Source organism: Neoarius graeffei, chromosome 9, assembly GCF_027579695.1.
Source record: "Neoarius graeffei isolate fNeoGra1 chromosome 9, fNeoGra1.pri, whole genome shotgun sequence".
NCBI classification, from domain to species: domain Eukaryota; kingdom Metazoa; phylum Chordata; class Actinopteri; order Siluriformes; family Ariidae; genus Neoarius; species Neoarius graeffei.
Window position 1 is genome coordinate 13,334,482 of NC_083577.1, and position 22,063 is coordinate 13,356,544.

General features: G+C 48.7%; 1 protein-coding gene across 2 annotated transcripts in view; it reads right to left on the reverse strand.

The window, feature by feature from the left end:
* Window positions 1-22,063, reverse strand: part of wdr75 (WD repeat domain 75) — a 99,483-nt gene that overhangs the window by 30,427 nt on the left and 46,993 nt on the right. For both annotated transcript variants that reach the window (XM_060929032.1, XM_060929031.1), the window contains exons 12-16: window positions 13,823-13,998; window positions 13,527-13,678; window positions 4,380-4,560; window positions 2,253-2,347; window positions 1,983-2,078 (exon numbers count right to left, since the gene is read on the reverse strand). In XM_060929032.1, coding sequence (XP_060785015.1) covers window positions 1,983-2,078; window positions 2,253-2,347; window positions 4,380-4,560; window positions 13,527-13,678; window positions 13,823-13,998 — 700 coding nt within the window. The remainder of the gene's footprint in view (window positions 1-1,982; window positions 2,079-2,252; window positions 2,348-4,379; window positions 4,561-13,526; window positions 13,679-13,822; window positions 13,999-22,063) is intronic.

A 22,063-nucleotide genomic window follows, 5' to 3' on the forward strand; every position in this document is an offset into this window, starting at 1 on the left:
AAAAAATACCGTTGGCCATGCTGAGCCTAGCTACATTGCTAACAGGAGTGACAGCGCGTCTGACTGCATCTGACTAACTGGGAGGTCGCGCAAAGCTCGGATAGGTACGGAGCAGCTCGTCTCAATTCAGGTAAGAGCATATTTCATTATGGAAATACGGTGGACTGTTCCTTTAACAAATCCAGGTATAGATCCTCTCTCACCGATGATCATGTCAGCTGTGCTTCGCATCTCCACCTCAGACATTCAACCTGACTCTGATGCACTCGTTAAAGACCAACAGAGACTAGATTTCTCTCACTGAACAAATAAAAAACTGAAAAACACCAAATGAGGTGATTAGACTACAAATGTGAGCATCATTATTATAATATGATGTATCTTGCTTGATATTTGGAGTAGAAAGACAATATTGTGATGTCTTTATTGTGTTTTGGGGTGAATGTGACTGAAAAGAAAAATGGTACAAACGTTCACATTGTGTTAACCATTGTTTTGGGAAATTTGATTGAATAAATTAAATTTTTTGTAAGGCAACCTCGTTTTTTCCATACTCTTACCAGTCTTAGCAGCTTGTAAAAACAATGTCTGCTTTATATAAAGAAATACAATTAATATTATGCAGAATTTAGTTCAGCCTTTTGGTCCGGCCCTCCACAAAATTTTCTGTTTCTCATGTGGCCCCATGGAAAAAATAATTGCCCACCCCTGTTCTATGGGGTCTTGTATCATCCCTGTCCATAAGTGTACAAACATTCTATGCTCCTAGTTGAAGTTTGCCTTAGATACAGTTTTTGACCGCATGTATGCATAAATCAGCCAGCCGCGGCAAGCTGGCCTGATGTATGAAGGGCAGACAATTTTTAGGCCACCTTTTCTAGGCCCCTCCACTTGCAGGGTGAGCAGTGTTATCCTGAAGAGGGCTGCTCAGTCACCCCGGATGCTGCCGGACTCCTCCACCACCCTGTGTACAGAGAAGAATGACCACTGGTCCAAGGGCCGCCTACGTGCAGGATGACTACAACTCCCAGTGGTCACCGCCATCTGTTGCTTTGCCACTCCCCTCAATCACTGCAGGGCTTAGGATAAAAGTTGAATGTGCACAACAAAACCTGTGTGTGAACGGTTTTATAGTGGAAAGGCCTTTGCACATAGACAAACCCACTCTCTTGGCCTCAGAAGCCTGGGTCCAGTGGCACGAAGAATTGTTATGTCTGGAGACTTTGTCAGCTGCAGTGGATGGCCGTGCTGTCTTTGGTGCTCTAACGTCCTAAGTGTCCTTGCTGCATCACCTTTTCAGCCGTTGAATCACAAGGATTTCTTCCACCTGGTCCACCAAAGCAGTCTTCGCATGCTGGGATGAGCAAATCCCTGACTCATCAAGGGTTTGAGACTCGTTGGCTACACTCACCTGGTTTAGCCGGCCAGTCAAAGCGATTGCCCGGGGTCTGGCCGCTGTCACATGCAGACAGCTACAGGGAGCCACACGTGAGAGCTGGGTGTCAGGTCTCACGTGTGCTATGCCACTTAAGTGTGGTCCCTGGTGTTGCACATCTACAACAGAAAGCTGAAAGGATACAGCTTTGTTGGATCCTACAAGTCAAGCAAGGAGAACTATCATATAAAGAAAGACGGACTCAGTTGGATCTGTTACCTCTTACCCATGACGGTGAAATCAAGGACTTGGTTTTTCTTTGTAAGGTTTTATTCGGACATGTTGACACTGATACTAGTTTCTTAAAATGTGTAAAATCATGGTTGCACACAACGATCCCAGTCTAGTGAAATTAAGTACTCAGAAACACCTTTTTGTAAAAACCGCTACTTTTCAGTCCTCTTTTTTTCAATCGGACTGGACCTTTACTGTACTATATGCCAGATCACATTCTTTATTCGAAACGTTTCTCAGGTGAAGACTGGACAGGAGAATAGTGTTGATGAAAGATTGAATACACTCCTCACTTCTGTGTTTATATACTTACAGTCTGTGTTTCCAGAGTGGTGACAAAATGCAGCTATGTTTTCAGACAGAGGGTCTGACCGCAGCATACAGACATCCATCGATGTGCTCCATTCCACTGTGAGGAAACCACAGGGTCAGTCAACACAGCTGACCACACACACCGAGTCTACAAACAGTTTACTGATCAAAGTCCTGCTCAAAGTCAGGTTTATTGGGACAGGTGTGCCTCTGGCATCTCTCTCTCTCTCTCTCTTACACACACACACACACACGTGTACAGAATACTAACGTGAGCAGGTGAGGAGGTTCCAGCAGCACAGCAGATTTTTAGTGGTGGTGCCAAGCAGGTATTTGGAGCAGCTCAGACGCCCAAAGCAGAGATCCCTGGAGGATGAAAGCAATCATTAGTTTGCATTTTTTTTAACTTCCACCACTTCCATGTTTGCTGACATTTTTTAAAAATTATGAATTGCATCAAAATATTGCCCTACACATTACTGTTTAGCAATCCATAACACACACATACATACTATCATTTTTCAAATAAAAATGACTGCTAATTTCACTAGGCTTAGCAGGAAGTTATGAATAGACAAATACATGACAATCACTCAGTTATAGGGCAACTTGAAAAACAGTGCAAATATTGAAACCAAACCAATAACAGTCAGGGTTTCCCCTAAAGCGTCATAGCGTAGCTGCCCCACTACATTTAATTTATTGACAGATATGCTGCTACCCATTAAACTGTCGCTGCAACGCTTACAATTTAGACCTATCCGGGATCGCATAAATGCAGAAATCATGCATTTTTACACAAATAAACGCCAAAAAAAAAAAAAAAAAAAAAATGCATGTTTGGAATTAAAATGTGTCCCAGGACGCAGGGCTCCGACCTGAATTTTTCCTGATTGCCTTGGCAAATCTGTTAGATTATGTTGTTGAACAAACAAAGCAAAAGCGAACAGAATAAAAAGGTCATAGCATCGTGGTCGCTTTTACGTGATGTCATTGCAACTGTGGATATCTGGATGTGGGCTTTGGACGCGATATATTTTATTACACCTAACGCTTGGCTCAACTAGCAACATGTTCGTTATGTACTGATAATGTATACTTGGCTAAGCACCATAAAACATGTGAGCTCTAGGGTCTGACTTGTACAAGTCCACATGTCAGCTTACCTGTTATAATAAGGTATTTTTCTTTATTGGGAATTTCCCATAACATTCAGGTATGCATAAAACCTGCAAATTGGTAGGCATCTGTACTTCTGTCTGCCCTTAGTATCTCCGGTGTATTTAGAAATCCCAAATACTAAAAATAGTTCAGGACGTCATAGTCTCCGAAAACCGGTAGCTGATTTGCTGAACACTTTTCAAGTGGAATAAAAACATTTGTGGGTAAATTAAGAAGAAAAAGCCTTAACCTTTTTTTTTTTTTTTTTATCTAATGTAAACTCAAGCACAGCGAAATGTCTCCTCTGCATTTAACCCATCTATAGCAGTGAATGTGCACATGCGCGCACACACAATGTGCAGAATAAATAAATAAACATTTGTGGGTAAATTATACGGATCTGCGATGTCTGCATGTTTCAGCTTTTGAATGTAATACAATCTGCTGGTATAAAATAAATTTTTAATTATTTAAGAGAGATTATACTGACTGCAGTCATCTCAAGGAGGAGAACTATGCTTTCCAGTTTTTCTAGGGGAAATCCTGACAGTATAAATGAAAGACAAACAGTTCCCTATTGATCTGGCCTGAGTTTCCCAAAAAGCATTGCAGCACAAAGATCATTGTTAAATGGGAGGGCAAGCAGCACAGCAAATGCTCCTTCTTTCTCCTAGTTAAGATGCTCTTAGCATTAAGAAGCTTTTGGGAAACCCAGCCCTGATATGGAGATGAAACCTGAACTGAAAGTTCCCAAAGTAAACCAATTTAAATATAACCTGTATACATTACATCAGATTCCCTCAGTGTTCCTCATTAGTTTCAAAAAAAATAAATTTTAAAAACACCACAGGTGCACCTTTCTCCAAAGCTCAACACGTCCCAAATGTCTCAACATATCCCAAATCTCCAAATTCAGCCAACTTCAATAAAAAGCTATTGAAATTCAATCACATTTTGACAGGGTTAAACTCTGGGATGTCCATGAGTATTCACCAATGAACAACATGTTCAACTTTTACTCTGACCAAAATTCAGCACTCGGTGAGCAAAATGTCCCAAATGTACCATAAATCTCAATGGAAAATGTATTTTTTATTTTTGTGGTTTGTGGTATTGAAAGTGGTGAGAAAATAGAGGCTAAACAAATACACCATCACTTTGATAACTGAAGATCCATATTTTTCTGTGGCAATTTATTTTAGCCATGATTGTGGCATGTCTAAACTCCAGGCCCCACCTGATGGCCCCCGGCGGCTGGCACATTGTGGTCAAAAGCCCCCAGGTGTCCACAGTCCACACCGTCACCACCTCCCCAAAGCTCACGGCCAGCAGAGAGCCATCAGCCGAGAAACAGCAGTTGGTTGGTCGCAGGCTGTGGTAGCTGCCCACAAAGTCACATGACCAGGAAAACCTTTCCTCTGCAGAAATAACATCACAAGGTTGAGGACAGGAAGAAACAGGGCAGGAGACGTTAAGCACAATTCCAGTTTGGGAAAACAATAAAACCCTCTCATGCTCTCTTGCTTCCCTTTTTACCGTCTTCTTGGAAAAATAATGCTTCCTCAGGGAGCTTTTCTATTCATTTCCTCCATTAAGTCTGTGACTGATGTTCACCAGCCAGTGGACATTCATCTTGTGGATAAAACAAAGGTGGGACTTTAAATGTTTTACTGCTATTCTTTGTGTTCTTTTGAAAGAAAGTGAGCAGAGGAAGCGAACAAGCTCTTGTTCTCATTTAGACTCCAACCCTAAAGACCTTTGCTAATCCATGGCTGCATTTCCCAAAGCTTTAAAAAAAAAAAAAAAACACCCCAGGCAGAACTAGTGCAGTTAAAGCAAATTTCAACCTTCAATTACTATTATAATATTAATATTTATGTACTTGGCAGGGAATAAAATAAAAATCAGTGAGGCTATGGTTGCCTAAACAACCCGTGTACCTTTTTAGACACATGACTCTTTTTGCCTAAATAACTCTTCTTGTGGCCTAAATGACTTCTTGTGGCTTGACTGACACTTTTCAGGGCTAAATGACTCACCTGCTGGCCTAAAATGTCTTTCTTCATGGCAAAATGACACTCCATGTAGCCTGACTCTTCTTGTAGCCCAAATGACTCAACTGTTGGCCTAAATGTCTTTCTTCATGGCAAAATGACTTCACAACTAAATCACTCTTCTTGTCGCCTGACAGACATTTTTCAGGGATAAATGACTCAACTGATGGCCTAATTGTCTTTCTTCACAGCAAAATAACTTTTCTTGTGGCCTAAACGGCATTGTATGGCTACATGGCATGTTATGGCTAAATGACTCTCTTTGTGGTTGAATGACACTCTTTGTGGCTTAAATATCATTTTATGGCTACACGTGACCTTATAGCTAATTTTTTGGCTAAATGCCTCAATGCCTGAAGTGCCATTAATTTTCTAAGCACAAGGAAAAGTAAGTAAGTAAGTACACACATACCAAGCATTATTTACAAACATAATTCATCAACTCATTGATTATTTAATCTTTTTATTTCATTAGTACATATGTATTTTGCTCTAATATCTTGTTAGATTTCTTGGTATCTTCATTGAGAGCAACTTGTGAAGACACACTACCGTTCAAAAGTTTGGGGTCACTTTGAAATTTCCTTATTTTTGAAAGAAAAGCACTGTTCTTTTCAATGAAGATCACTTTAAACTAATCAGAAATACACTCTATACATTGCTAATGTGGTAAATGACTATTCTAGCTGCAAATGTCTGGTTTTTGGTGCAACACCTACATAGGTGTATAGAGGCCCATTTCCAGCAACCATCACTCCAGTGTTCTAATGGTACAATGTGTTTGCTCATTGCCTCAGAAGGCTAATGGATGATTAGAAAACCCTTGTACAATCATGTTAGCACAGCTGAAAACAGTTTAGCTCTTTAGAGAAGCTATAAAACTGACCTTCCTTTGAGCAGACTGAGTTTCTGGAGCATCACATTTGTGGGGTCAATTAAATGCTCAAAATGGCCAGAAGAATGTCTTGACTATATTTTCCATTCATTTTACAACTTATGGTGGTAAATAAAAGTGTGACTTTTCATGGAAAACACAAAATTGTCTGGGTGACCCCAAACTTTTGAACGGTAGTGTAACTTGAAATAAGACATCGCATTATTTTGCCTTAGTAGCTCATTATTTTAACTTAACATCTTTTTAATATTAGCTTAGTACCTTATTTATTTAATACCTGTTATTTTTCCCCATCTAATTTCAACAATAACTTGTTATTTCAAGTTATGACTTCGGTATTACAACACATCTCATTATTTCAACTTAATATCTTGCGATATTGATTGCCTCATTGTTATAAAATCTCGTTATTTTGACTGAATACACTGATCAGCCATAAGATTAAAAGCGCTGACAGCTGAAATGAATGACATTGATCATCTTGTTACAATGGCACCTGCAATAGGGTGGGATATATTAAGCAAGTAGTAAACTGTCAGTTCTTGAAGTTGGTGTGTTGGAAGCAGGAAAAAATGGGCAAGTGTAAGGATCTGAGTGACTTTGACAAGGGCCAAATTGTGATGGCTGGATGACTAGGTCTGAGCATCTCCAAAATGGCACATCTTGTGGAGTGTCCCTGGTATGCAATGGTTAGTACCTACCAAAAGTGGTCCAAGGAAGGACAACTGGACACCATGAAAGGGTTATGGGTGATGCGTGTGGGGAGTCCATCTGATTTGATCCCACAGAATAGCTACTATAGCACAACTTACTGAAAAAGTGAATGCTGGCGATAATAGAAAGGTGTCAGAACACAGTACATCACAGCCTGCTGTGTATGGGCCTGCATAACTGCAAACTGGTCAAAGTGCCCATGCTGACCCCTGTTCACCACCAAAAAGGCCAACAATGAACATGTGAGCATCAGAACTGCACCATGGACCAATGGGAGGAGGTGGCCTGGTCTGATGAATCATACTTTCTTTTACATCATGTGGATGGTCAGGTGTGCGCGTGTCAGTTACCTGGGAAAGAGATGGCACCAGGATGCACTATGGGAAGAAGGCAAGCCAGTGGAGGCAGTGTGATGCTCTGGGCAATGTTCTACTGGAAATCCCTGGGTCCTGATATTCATGTGGATGTTACTTTGACATGCATCACCTACCTAAACACTTCTGCAGACCAAGTACACCCCTTCATGGCAACGGGATACACTAATCTCAGTGGCCTCTTTCAGCAGGATAATGCGTCCTGCTACACCACAAAAAAATTGCTCAGAAACACAACAAAGAGTTAATGGTGTTGACTTTGCCTCCAAATTCCTCAGACCTCAATCCAACTGAGCATCTGTGGGATTTCCTCCAGGTGCTCCGGTTTCCCCCACAGTTCAAAAACATGTGGTTAGGTTAATATGGGACGGGCTTGAGCTGAGGCGCCCTTGAGCGAGGCACCTAACTCCCAACTGCTCCCTGGGCACTGTTAGCATGGCTGCCCACTGCTCTGGGTATGTGTGTGTGCTTATTGCTCATGTGTGCACGCGCATGTGTGTGTTCACCGCTTCAGATGGGTTAAATGTAGAGAGGAATTTCACAAGTGTGTGATGAATAAAGTTCTTCTTTTTCTTAAAGGATTTGCTGCTAATGTCTTTGTGGCAGCGGGGCATGGTCAAGCGTCAGTCTGTGAAGGGAGGGCGGAGTTAGCGAAGGGAGGGCGGAGTTAGGGGCAGAATCACTACACCTGATGGGATTTAACCTGTGTTTGTGTGTCTTCCCCAGTGACCGTGCCCTATAAAAGAGGAGAGAGAGCTCTCCCCCAACCTGGATGCTTGTGTGCGTGCGTGTGTGTATGTATGTATGTGAGAGAGTGAATATAAAAGCTGAAAAGCTAAAATAAGAGAGTTTTTGAGAACTCAGTTCTGGCCTGCCGTGCTTCTGTGCTCCACCCACCGAGAACTCTTGCTACAGTGGTGCCGAAACCCGGGACTCGGAGTACAGCCCCTGGAGTCCTCCCCCTTCAAGGACCTGGTCCATGCCCTTGCCACGGCCCAACAAAGCCAGCACCAGGCACTGGTCGCCCTCCGGAAGGAGCAAGAACAACGGTTCGAAGCCCTGGTGCTGGCACAGCAGGAAGATCACCAGGCGTTCCGGCACCTGCTCGTGTCGGCGGGGTCCGCCATCACCACCGGCATGGACCTGCCCCACCTCACCCTGATGAAGATGGGTCCGCAGGACGACCCCGAAGCCTTCCGACCTCTGCAGGGGCGTCCTCCAACGTGTAGGGCACACACCAGAACAGCAGCGGCAGCGCTTCCGCGCACTGCGCTTGGAGGAGGTCGGCCGGCCGTTCGCTCGTGTTTGGCCAGCAGCCCCGGGACGCCTGCCGGCGGTGGCTGAGGGCCGACAACCGCGACGCCGAGGAAAATCGACCTAGTGGCGCTGGAACAATTCGTCGCCCGACTGCCGGAAGGAACCACGGAGTGGGTCCAGTGCCATCGCCCGGCATCGCTGGATCGGGCCATCGAGCTGGCGGAGGACCATATGGCGGCTGTTCCGACGGCAGGACGGTGTGTCCCCTCTTCTCCCTCTCCCTCTGTTCCTCGTCCTCGTCCCGTTCCCCCACCACGGAGGCGAGGGCCGGCTCCACCCCAGCCGGCCCGCCGTACCTGCGGTGCAGAGGGAGAGCCTGGGCCAATATGCTGGCGCTGCAGGGAGCCGGGGCACCTCCAGCATCAGTGCTCGGCAATGGAGCTGGGCGCGGTGGTCCGGATCCCCGACGCACCAGAGACCGCCCTCGATCGGGCCGGAGCGTATCGCATACCAGTGAGTATCCAAGGGGATACGTATGAGGCTTTGGTGGACTCTGGCTGATCCACCAAAGCCTGGTGCAAGACGAGGGATTGGGGAGAGCACAATTGGTGGTGTTGTGAACATCCCTGTTCACCACCCCGACACAACTACCCTTTAGTGTCGGTCCACATTCTATTTCGAGGGGAGAAATTTAGAGTAAAGGCGGCGGTTAATCCTTGCCTTACCCACTTGATAATTTTGGGAACTGATTGGCCGGGATTTGGGGAATTAATGACTCATTTAGTGAAGAGTGGGGTCTGCCATAGTTTAGCGGGGGAGGTCCTGGTGTGGCATTGGCGGAAGCAGCTGTCACAGAGCCGTCTACGTCATTACCGCATCAGAGTGATGCTCTGCTGCACCGCATGCTCCTCCTCCCTCTCTTGAGGAATCCCTCGCGGATTTCCGTTAGAGCAGTCATGGAACTGGACTCTGCGGCATGCGTTTGACCAAGTGAGAGTAATCAATGGTCAAACGCTCCAGCCAAACGCCACACCGTCCTTCTCCTATTACTCCATTATGAAGGATAGGTTATACCGAGTGACGCAGGACACTCAGACTAAAGAACCGATAACTCAGCTTTTAAATTCCAAAAGCTGCCAGGAACTTGTATTCCAGGCGGCTCACTTTAATCCCATGGCCGGACACTTGGGGCGGGATAAGACACTAGCCCGAATAATGGCCCGGTTCTATTGGCCAGGGATTCGCGGCGATGTCCGTAGGTGGTGTACGGCGTGCCACGAATGCCAGTTAGTAAATCCCGCGGCCATTCCAAAAGCGCCTTTGCGCCCTCTGCCATTAATCGAGACCCCGTTTGAAAGAATTGGGATGCATCTCGTCGGGCCATTAGATCGGTCAACACGAGGATATCGCTTTATTTTAGTTCTGTTGGACTATGCAACACGATATCCAGAAGCAGTGCCTCTTCGCAATATCTCAGCACGTAGTATTGCAGAAGCACTCTTCTGCGTCATCTCCTGAGTCGGAATCCCCAAAGAGATTCTGACTGATCAAGGCACTACGTTTGTCGTGCACACTGCGCGAACTGTATGGGTTACTGGGAATTAAGCCTATCCGCACCAGCGTTTATCACCCACAAACGGATGGCTTAGTCGAACGGTTCAATCACACCCTCAAAAACATAATTAAAAAATTTGTAAGCGAGGACGCACGCAACTGCGATAAATGGCTCGAGCCCCTGTTATTCGCAGTGCGAGAGGTCCAACAAGCCTCCACGGGGTTCTCCCCATTCAAATTATTATACGGGCGTAAGCCACGTGACATTCTAGATGTGCTGCGTGAAAATTGGGAGGAGGGACCTTCAACAAGTAAAAATTAAATCAAGTACGTTATCGACCTGCGTGCCAAACTCCACACCCTCACGCACTTAACCCAGGAGAATTTGCGGCAAGCCCAAGAACGTCAAGTCTGTCTGTACGACAGGGGCACGCGCCTTAGGGAGTTCACACCGGGAGATAAGTACTCATGTTGTTGCCCACGTCAAGCTCCAAATTAATCGCCAGGTGGCAATGACCCTTTGAGGTCATGCGGGGAGTCGGGGACATCGACTATGAGGAGAGGCGAACGGACGGGGCGGGGTGTTACAGATTTACCACCTCAATCTGTTAAAACTTTGGAGCGAGGAGTTACCCATGGCATTGGTGTCGGTGGTTCCAGAGAAGGCGGAGCTGTGGCCGGAGGTTCAAAAAGGAAAATTGACATCGCCTACCGCTCCGGTCCCCTGTGGAGACCACCTCTCCCTGACCCAACTCGCGGAGGTCGCCCAGTTGCAAACAGAATTTTCTGACGTGTTCTCGCCCCTTCCCGGCCGCACCCACCTCATAGAACACCACACTGAGACACCCCCAGGGGTAGTAGTGCGCAGCCACCCTTACAGACTGCCCGAACACAAAAAAAAGTGGTTCGGGAAGAACTCGAGGCCATGCTCAAAATGGGCATCGTCGAGGAGTCCCACAGTAACTGGAGCAGCCCGGTGGTCTTGGTTCCCAAGGCCGACGGCTCGGTCCGGTTCTGTGTGGACTATAGAAAAGTCAACACGGTGTCTAAATTCGATGCATACCCAATGCCTCGTATTGACGAGTTGCTCGATCGACTAGGCATGGCTCGTTTTTATTCGACACTGGATTTGACAAAGGGATATTGGCAGATCATCCTTGACTCCGCTATCCCGAGAGAAAACGGCATTTTCCACACCGTTTGGCTTACACCAGTTCGTCACACTTCCTTTTCGGCTGTTTGGGGCGCCCGCTACGTTCCAGCGGCTTATGGATAGGGTCCTCCGCCCCCACGCCACCTACGTGGCTGCATACCTAGATGACATCATTATTTACAGTAATGACTGGCCATGGCACCTAAAACACCTGAGGGCCGTCCTTGGGTTGCTGAGGCGAGCGGGTCTCACAGCCAACCTGAAGAAGTGTGCAATTGGGTGGGTGGAAGTACGGTATCTGGGCTTCCACTTGGGCAACGGGCAGGTGCATCCCCAAATCAACAAGATAGCAGCGATTGCGGCCTGCCCGAGGCCCAAGACCAAAAAGGGGGTGAGACAGTTCCTGGGGCTGGCTGGCTACTATCGTAGGTTTATACCTAATTATTCGGACATCACCAGCCCGCTGACTGATCTCACTAAAAAGGGGGCACCAGATCCGGTCCAGTGGATGGAACAATGCCAGCGGGCTTTCTCGGAGGTAAAGGCTGCACTGTGTGGGGGGCCACTGTTACACTCCCCTGACTTTGCTCTCCCCTTTGTTTTGCAGACGGATGCATTGGACAGGGGGCTGTTCTGTCCCAGGAGGTGGAGGATTGTCCAGTGCTGTACATCAGCCGGAAGCTGTCGGTGCGCGAGGGCCGCTACAGCACAATAGAAAAGGAATGCCTCGCCATCAAGTGGGTGGTCCTCACCCTCCGCTACTACCTGCTGGGGCTCCCTTTCACCCTCTGTTCGGACCACACGCCCCTGCAGTGGCCCCACTGCATGAAGGATTCCAACGCGCGGATCACCCGTTGGTATCTGGCACTCCAGCCATTCACGTTCGAGGTGGTCCACAGGCCAGGGGCACAGATGGTCGTGGCGAACTTCCTCTCCCGTCAAGGGGTGGGGTGGGGTGGGGAGTCAGCTTCAGGCCGGACGGCTCCCCGGTGGAGGTATGTGGCAGCGGGGGCATGGTCAAGCGTCAGTCTGTGAAGGGAGGGCGGAGTTAGGGAAGGTAAATGGCAGAATCACTATACCTGATGGGAATTAACCTGTGTTTGTGTGTCTTCCCCAGTGACCGTGCCCTATAAAGAGGAGAGGGAGAGCAGAGGAAGGGCGCTCTCCCCCAACCTGGACGCTTGTGTGCGTGCATATATATGTGAGAGAGTGAATATAAAAGCTGAAAAGCTAAAATAAAAGAGTTTTTGAGAACTCAGTTCTGGCCTGCCGTGCTTCACCCACCTAGGACTCTTGCTACAGTCTTGGTACCAGATACATCACATCACACCTTCAGAGGTCTTGGAGTCCATGCCTTGATGTGTCAGATCTGTTTTGGTGGCATAAGGGGGACCTAGACTACATTAAGCAAGTGAATTTAAAGTTATGGCTGACTGGTGTATTTAACACTTCAAAATCTATCAATAATCCAATTTTATTGAATATTAGCTAATTTCTTATTCCATATGCTTATGAGATAGTACATAAGCCATATGGAGTTCTCGTGGAATTCAGTTGACATATTAAGTGATTGGTAAATTAATTAAATGTGTTTAGATTCCCAACAGTCCAACTGAAGAACAAGTAAATAAAAAAAAAAAAAAGATGTTAAGTCAAAATAAAATGACATAGCACTTCCCCTCACAACTTGCAGCTCAAAGCTTCTACAACCACACTAGTGCTGTGTGTATACACTCACTGGCCACTTTATTAGGAATAACTAAATCAGCCAATAAGGTGTCAGCAACGCAGTGCATTAAATCATTTTGGTTAATGTTCACATCAAACATCAGGATGTGTGTGTGGGGGGGGGGACACACAAAAAACAAACAAACAGTGACTTTGACCACGGCATTTTATATAATTTCACAAAATGTCCTGGGATTTTTTCAGACATAACACATCTCTAGAGTTTACGCAGAATATTGTAAAACAAACAAACAAAAAAACAGATCAAACAAAGAAGTCAGATTAGCCAGACTAGCTCAAGCTAACAGGAAGGTTACAGTAACTTGTGTAACCACTCTTTAGAACTGCGCTGAGCAGAAAAGCATCTCAACACAACAAAACCAACAGGAGCGACAAGAGCAGACTATCACATCGGGTTCCACTGCCATCAACCAAGAACAGGAAAACGAAGTTGAGCATTTGTGCATCTGCATGACTTCACACACTGTACAGGTGTTGCGAATAAAGCCGCCGGTAAGTATACAACATAACTATATAATGACCATCACTACAGATTATTCCCACAGCAAAGCCTGAAATGTTTTCATTCTGGAGCTCTTTATTAAACACAGATGGAATGTATGAACTAAACAAGGATGTGGGAGGTGGAACTCACTCTGTGTGTCCAAGTCTGAACTGAGCAGCCAGACTTTAAACTGGCCATCTTTGGCAGTGGTCACCAGCATGGTGGTCTCTGTGGCAGGACTAAAGCACATGGCTGTAATCCCATCACTGTGGGCAGCTGTTATGGTGGTGTTCAGTTCAAAGCTGAGGAGGAAGAGAAATATTAGAGCTACAGACCAGAAAAAAAGGTTTTCTGTGTGGAAATATGGCTGTCTGGGAATTTAACAGAATTTTAAATATCTAAATCAGATGATGTTCTCATACAAGTACAGAACTTTAAACACGTACCTTTGTGCCGACTCATCATAGCCCCAGAGTTTCAGAAAAAACTCCAGATTGGAGTCTTTGCTGCCTCTCTCCTCTACTGTCGCCAACCACGAGCCACGGACATCAAACGCTGCCTTCACCACGTCAAATTGGTCCAAACCTGCCTCGTAGATATACTCCTGCTGCACTATATCAAGCTGAAAGAAAAATAAATACATCAAATTAGCAAAAATAGGTATAGTTCTGGCAAAAATTTGCATTTGTTTATGGGTCACCCTGCATGTACATAGAAAGCAGCAAGTCTGTTGTCTCATTTGTACTGTAGGTCTTTTGTTGGTGTGGCCTGTCCAGCATTTTTTTTTCCAACGTTCAGATGAGAAACTGTATATGTAGCTTCTAAAGCTAATTAGTTAAACATAAATTAAACTAGATGGGCACATGGTAGAGCGCATAACTCCACCAAGCCACATAACATCAAAAATCACTTGAACCTAAGATAATACTAAAGCTGTCCGCCAAATTTCATCCAAATCCATTCACTACTTTTTGAGTTATGTTGGGAACAGACAAACAAAGGCGAAAACATAACCTCCTCCAACAAAGTTGGTGGAGGTAGTAGTGCACCAAGTAAATCAAATTGGTTGTTTGATTTACATTACGTCTTCAGCCTTCTACCAGCTTTATTAGAAGATTAGCAAAGTTAACCATCTTTCCTTGCGACATACACTCACCACAGTCAAGTTTATTTTTATAGCACTTTTAACAACAGACACTGTCGCAAAGCAACCTGACAGAACTTTAATGACTTTAAACATGAGCTAATTTTATCCCTAATCCATCTCCACAGGCATCGAGGAAGGAAATAAATAAACAAAAAACACACACACACGCATATACATATACACACACACACACACATACATACATACATATATGTGGCAGCGGGGGCGTGGTCAAGCACCGGTCTGTGACAGGAGGGCAGAGTCAGGGAAGGTAAGTGGCAGAATCACTACACCTGAGAGCAATTAACCTGTGTTTGTGTCTTCCCAGTGACCGCACCCTATATAAGGAGGGAGAGCAGAGAGCAGAGGAGATCCCTGAACGAGACACCCGTCGTGTGTGTGTCTGTTTGAGTTATGGTTAGACTGAAAAGTGCTCATGAATAAATGCTCATTTGAACCTGATCTCTGTCCTGCCGTCCTCTGTGCTCCACCCACCAGTACTGAACCGTTACAGTGGTGCCGAAACCCGGGATCTGGAGCACAGCAGCCTCACAGCCCCATGGAGTCCTCCCCGTTTGCTGAACTGGTCCACGCCCTCGCCACGGCCCAGCAAAGCCAGCACCAGGCGCTACTCACCCTCCGAAAGGAGCAAGAAGAGCGGTTCGAGGCCCTGGTGTTGGCCCAACAAGAAGATCGACAGGTGTTCCGGCACCTCCTCGTGTCGGCGGGGTCCACCAGCGCTCCTACCGTGGGCCCGCCTCCCCTCACTGTCACCAAGATGGGCCCGCAAGATGACCCCGAGGCGTTCCTCACGTTATTTGAACAGGTCGCCGAAGCCTCGGGTTGGCCGACGGAGCAGCGCGCGGCGCACCTTCTCCCCCTGCTAACGGGAGAGGCACAGCTGGCCGCGCTACAGCTCCCCGCCGACCGCCGGCTGGCCTACGCGGACCTCCGCCGGGCCGTCCTCCAGCGCGTGGGGCGCACCCCGGAACAACAGCGTCAGCGCTTCCGCGCGCTGCGGTTGGAGGAAGTCGGCTGGCCGTTCGCGTTCAGCCAGCAGCTCCGGGACGCCTGCTGGCGGTGGCTGAGGGCCAACGATCGCGACGCCGAAGGAATCGTCGACCAGGTGGTACTGGAACAGTTCATCGCCCGCTTACCAGCAGGAACCGCGGAGTGGGTTCAGTGCCACCGCCCGGCGTCGCTGGATCAGGCAGTCGAGCTGGCGGAGGATCATCTGGCGGCTGTCCCGGCGGCAGGACAGCAGATGGCATCATCTCTTCTCTCCTCTTCTCTCTCTCTCCCCCTCCTCCTGTGTCCCGTCCTCGCCCCATTCCCCCACCGCGGAGGCGGGGGCCGGCGCCACCCCAGCCGGCCCGCCGCACCCGCGGTGCCCTCCCGTTTCTCCCTTCTGTGTCTGTCTCTCCCCCACCTCAGGTGAGTGAGCCCCAGATCACCGGTGCAGAGGGAAAGCCCGGGCCGGTTTGCTGGCGCTGCGGGGAGCCGGGCCACCTTCAACAGCAGTGCACAGCAATGGAAGTGGGCGCCGTGGTTCGGATCCCTGACGCGCCAGAGGCCGCCCTCGATCGGGCCAGAGCGTATCGCATACCGGTGAGTATCCAAGGGGCTACATATCAGGCGTTGGTGGATTCTGGTTGTAATCAGACCTCAATTCGCCAAAGCCTGGTTCAAAACGAGGCATTGGGGGGAGCACAAGGGGTGGAGGTGTTGTGTGTGCACGGAGATGTTCACCGCTACCCTTTGGTGTCGGCCCACATTATTTTCAGAGGGGAAAAATTTATAGTGAAGGCGGCGGTTAATCCTCGCCTTACCCACTCTTTGATTTTGGGGACTGATTGGCCGGGATTTCGGGGTTTAATGACGCGCCTAGTAGAGAGTGGGTCCTGCCGTTTGACAGGGGGAGGTCCCGGTGTCGCTTTGGCGGGAGCAGCTGTCACAGAGCCGTCTACGTCATCTCCGCGTCAGAGTGAGGAGCCACCGGCTCCTCCTCTCTCTCGGGGAATCCCTTGCGGATTTCCCATTAGAGCAGTCGCGAGACGAGACTCTGCGGCATGCGTTTGACCAAGTAATCGATGGTCAAACGCTCCAGCCGAACGCCACCCCGTCCTTCCCCTACTTTGCGATTATGAAGGATAGATTATACCGAGTGACGCAGGACGCTCAAACTAAGGAGCGAATCACGCAGCTTATAATTCCGAAGAGCCGCCGGGAATTGGTATTCCAGGCGGCTCACTTTAATCCCATGGCTGGACACTTAGGGCAGTATAAAACACTAGCCCGAATAATGGCCCGATTCTATTGACCGGGGATTCGCGGCGATGTCCGTAGGTGGTGTACGGCATGCCGCGAATGCCAGTTAGTAAACCCAGCGGCCATTCCAAAAGCGCCATTGCGCCCTCTACCGTTAATCGAGACCCCGTTTGAGAGAATTGGGATGGATCTCGTCGGGCCATTAGATCGGTCAGCACGAGGGTACCGCTTTATATTAGTTCTGGTGGACTATGCAACGCAATACCCGGAAGCAGTGCCTCTGCGCAATATCTCAGCACGCAGTATTGCAGAGGCACTCTTTCGCGTCATCTCCCGAGTTGGAATCCCGAAAGAGATTCTGACTGATCAAGGCACTACGTTTATGTCACGAACACTGCGCGAACTGTATGGATTACTGGGGATTAAGCCGATCCGCACCAGCGTGCATCACCCACAAACGGACCGTTTAGTGGAACGGTTCAACCGCACCCTCAAAAATATTATTAAGAAATTTGTAAGTGAGGACGCACGTAATTGGGATAAGTGGCTCGAACCCTTGCTGTTCTCAGTGTGAGAGGTCCCCCAAGCCTCCACGGGGTTCTCCCCGTTCGAATTATTATATGGGCGTAAGCCGCGCGGCATCCTGGACGTGCTGCGGGAAAATTGGGAGGAGGGACCTTCACAAAGTAAGAACGAAATTCAGTACGTTATGGACCTGCGCGCAAAACTCCACACGCTCACCCACCTAACTCAGGAGAATTTGTGGCAGGCCCAGGAATGGCAAGCCCGCCTGTACAACAAGGGTACGTGCCTTAGAGAGTTCACACCGGGAGATAAGGTTCTCGTACTGTTGCCCACGTCGAGCTCCAAATTGATCGCCAAGTGGCAAGGACCCTTTGAGGTCACACGGCGAGTCGGGGACGTCGACTATGAGGTGAGGCGAACGGACGGGGTGGGGCGCTACAGATTTACCACATCAATCTGCTTAAACTCTGGAACGAGGAGGTCGCCGTGGCGTTGGTGGTTCCGGAGAAGGCGGAGCTGGGGCCGGAGGTTCAAAAAGGGACATTGGCATCACGTACCTCTCCGGTCCCCTGTGGAGACCACCTCTCCCCGACCCAACTCACGGAGGTCGCCCAGTTGCAGACCGAGTTTTCGGATGTGTTCTCGCCCCTGCCCGGTCGCACTAACCTCATAGAGCACCACATAGAGACGCCCCCGGGGGTGGTAGTGCGTAGCTGCCCGTACAGGCTACCCGAACACAAAAAAAAGGTGGTTCGGGAAGAACTTCAGACCATGCTCGAAATGGGCATCGTCGAGGAGTCCCACAGTGACTGGAGCAGCCCAGTGGTCTTGGTACCCAAGGCCGACGGGTCGGTTCGGTTCTGTGTGGACTATAGGAAAGTCAACGCGGTGTCTAAATTCGATGCATACCCAATGCCTCGTATTGATGAGTTGCTCGATCGACTCGGCACTGCTCGCTTTTATTCGACGCTGGATTTGACGAAGGGATATTGGCAGATCCCCTTGACTCCACTATCCCGAGAAAAAAATGGCCTTTTCCGCACCGTTTGGTTTACACCAATTCGTCACCCTTCCGTTTGGGCTGTTTGGGGCGCCCGCTAAGTTTCAGCGGCTGATGGACAGAGTCCTCCACCCTCACGCCACTTACGCGGCCGCATATTTAGATGACATCATCTATAGTAATGACGGGCAGCGGCACCTCGAACATCTGAGGGCCGTCCTTAGGTCGCTGAGGCGAGCGGGGCTCACAGCCAACCCAAAGAAGTGTGCGATTGGGCGGGTGGAAGTACGGTATCTGGGCTTCCACTTGGGCAACGGGCAGGTGCGTCCCCAAATTAATAAGATGGCAGCAATTGCGGCCTGCCCGAGGCCCAAGACCAAAAAGTGGGTGAGACAGTTCCTGGGGCTGGCTGGCTATTATCGTAGGTTTATACCTAATTATTCGGACGTCACCAGCCCGCTGACTGATCTCACTAAAAAGGGGGCACTAGACCCGGTCCAGTGGACGGAGCAGTGCCAGCGGGCTTTCTCAGAGGTAAAGGCTGCACTGTGTGGGGGGCCACTTTTACACTCCCCTGACTTTTCTCTCCCTTTTATGTTGCAGACCGATGCGTCGGACAGAGGGCTGGGGGCGATTTTGTCCCAGGAGGTGGAGGGGGAGGACCGCCCTGTCCTGTATATCAGCAGGAAGCTGTCGGTGCGTGAGGGGCGCTACAGCACCATAGAGAAAGTGTGTTTGGCCATCAAGTGGGCGGTTCTCACCCTCCGGTACTACCTGCTGGGGCGCCCTTTCACCCTCTGTTTGGACCACGCCCCCCTCCAGTGGCTCCACCGCATGAAAGATGCCAACGCGCGGATCACCCGTTGGTATCTGGCGCTCCAACCCTTTAATTGCAAGGTGGTCCACAGGCCGGGGGCGCAGATGGTCGTGGCGGACTTCCTCTCCCGTCGGGGGGGGGGGGGGGGAGTCGGCTGCAGGCCGGACAGCCGCCCGGCCTGAGTCGGGCGGTGGGGGTATGTGGCAGCGGGGGCAGTGGGGGTATGTGGCAGCGGGGGCGTGGTCAAGCACCAGTATGTGACAGGAGGGCGGAGTCAGGGAAGGTAAGTGGCAGAATCACTACACCTGAGAGCAATTAACCTGTGTTTGTGTCTTCCCAGTGACCGCGCCCTATATAAGGAGGGAGAGCAGAGGAGATCCCTGAACGAGACACCCGTCGTGTGTGTGTCTGTTTGAGTTATGGTTAGACTGAAAAGTGAACCAATAAATGCTCGTTTGAACCTAATCTCTGTCCTGCCGTCCTCTGTGCTCCACTCACCAGTACTGAACCATTACAATATATATATAAAATATATGTGTGTGTATATATACACACACACACACATATATCTATATCTCATTGTGTGTGTGTGTGTGTGTGTGTGTGTGTGTCAAAATATATATATGTGTGTGTATACACACACACACATATATCTATATCTCATATTTTTTTTGTGTGTGTGTAGCTGGATAGTACAGTGGTAATGCTCACTGACATAGTACAGTGGTAATGCTCACTGACTACGACGCGGGAGATCGGGGTTCGAATCCCGGTCAGGGAAAAACATCATCCAGTAAGGGTCCATAGGCAAGACCCCTCATGATATCAGCATACCTCAGGAATGAGTGAAGACATAACTGAGAGTTTTGTCTTCCGGTGATTGTCGCCCGGGTCAACAAGGTCTGCGTCAGTTGCTAGGGAACCAGGGCAAACTGATGAGAAATAGTATGAGAAATCGCGACTGCTCTAATGGGAAATCCGCGAGGGATTCCCCGAGAGAGAGGAGGAGCCGGCGGCTCCTCACTCTGACGCGGAGATGACGTAGACGGCTCTGTGACAGCTGCTCCCGCCAAAGCGACACCGGGACCTCCCCCTGTCAAACGGCAGGACCCACTCTCTACTAGGCGCTACTGGAACAAGACATCAATGGACGAGGACAGAAAATACGGATTTGCTGGAATGCTACTATACAAGCAATGCAGCGAATGTGGGACCATTGGATACTTCGAAACCCACAATCAAGGCTAACAAAGAAACAGCTATTAGCCCAGTGTTCCAACATCCGTAATCGAAATCTACTATCACAACTAGAGATTAATGAAATACAACAACGATGCTCCAGCAAGGGGGAGCCAGGAAGACAGGTCAGCGGGGAGATGTCATCATCATCCCCACAACCAGAGATTGGGTACCAAGCCCCAACAGCTAACAGCCTCAACACAAGAGCTGCTGACCTGAGAAGGAAGATCGTGACCCAACTGGAAACCTGGAGCCCCCGACGAATACCGAAGCTGAGTTGCCAAGTACCTTCAGAAGATCTACTAGTAGATGTGAATGCTGCTCTGAAGACAATATCCACAAGGACCATCACTGAGACCAACAAGCTGATACACAGTACAGCAACAGTAATCATGGAGATGCTTGGACACAAGGTGGGCTCGGGACATAAACAGTATCCACATGGAAGAGACGATTAGAGGCCAAGATAAAGGCAGCACGGAGAGAAGTTAGCCAGCTAGCTGAACTACAGAAAGGGAACATGGTGAATAAAGGGGCACCCAGGAAGTACAACTCACTCTCCATACCAGAGGCACTCGAAACTGCCAAACAGCGACTAACAGCTCTGGCCACCCGGTTGAAGAGATGCACCAAGGAGGGAGAGGCCAGGAGAATAAACAAGCTGTTCTCCACTGAACCAGCCAAGGTGTACTCTCAGTGGCAGGGGAACAACAACCGGTCAGACCCACCAAGAGCTGAGGTGGAAAAATACTGGAAAGACATATGGGAAAGAAAGGCATCACACAACACCGATGCCCAATGGTTAGTGGTCAGCTCTTAGGTCCACAGCAACCTCCCAGAACAAGAACCAGTAACCATCTCAATGGCAGACGTCCAAGAAAGAGTGTCAAAGATGAAGAGCTGGACAGCACCAGGCCCCGATATGATCCATACATACTGGCTGAAGAAGCTAACTGCACTCCATGAACGCCTAGCAGCACAGATGAACCAGCTGCTGAGGGATGGGACCCACCCAGAATGGCTAACCCAAGGCAGGACAGTCCTAATCATGAAGGACCCCCAGAAGGGACCCATCCCATCCAACTACTGGCCAATTACCTGTCTCTGCACAACATGGAAGGCCCTGTCAGGCATCATTGCAGCAAAAATGAGTAAGCATGTGGCTCAATACATGAGCGAGGCACAGAAAGGAATTGGCAGTAACACCAGAGGAGCCAAGCACCAGCTACTGGTCAATGGAACAGTCGCCCAAGACTGTAAGAAGAGACAGACCAACCTGTGCACTGCCTGGATTGACTACAAGAAAGCCTACGACTCAATGCCACACACATGGATACTGTAATGTCTGGAACTGTATAAGATCAACAGGAACCTAAGGACCTTCATCCAGAACTCAATGGAAATGTGGAAGACAACCCTAGAGGCCAACTCAAAACCCATTGCCCAAGTTAACATCAAGTGCGGCATATACCAAGGAGATGCGCTATCACTGCTGTTCTGCATAGGCCTGAACCCCCTCAGTCAGATCATCACGAAGAGCGGCTACGGGTACCGATTCCGTAGTGGGGCAACAATCAGCCACCTGCTCTACATGGATGACATCAAGCTGTATGCCAGGAACGAGCGAGAAATAGACTCGCTGATCCACACCACCCGGATCTACAGCGATGACATAGGGATGTCATTCGGAT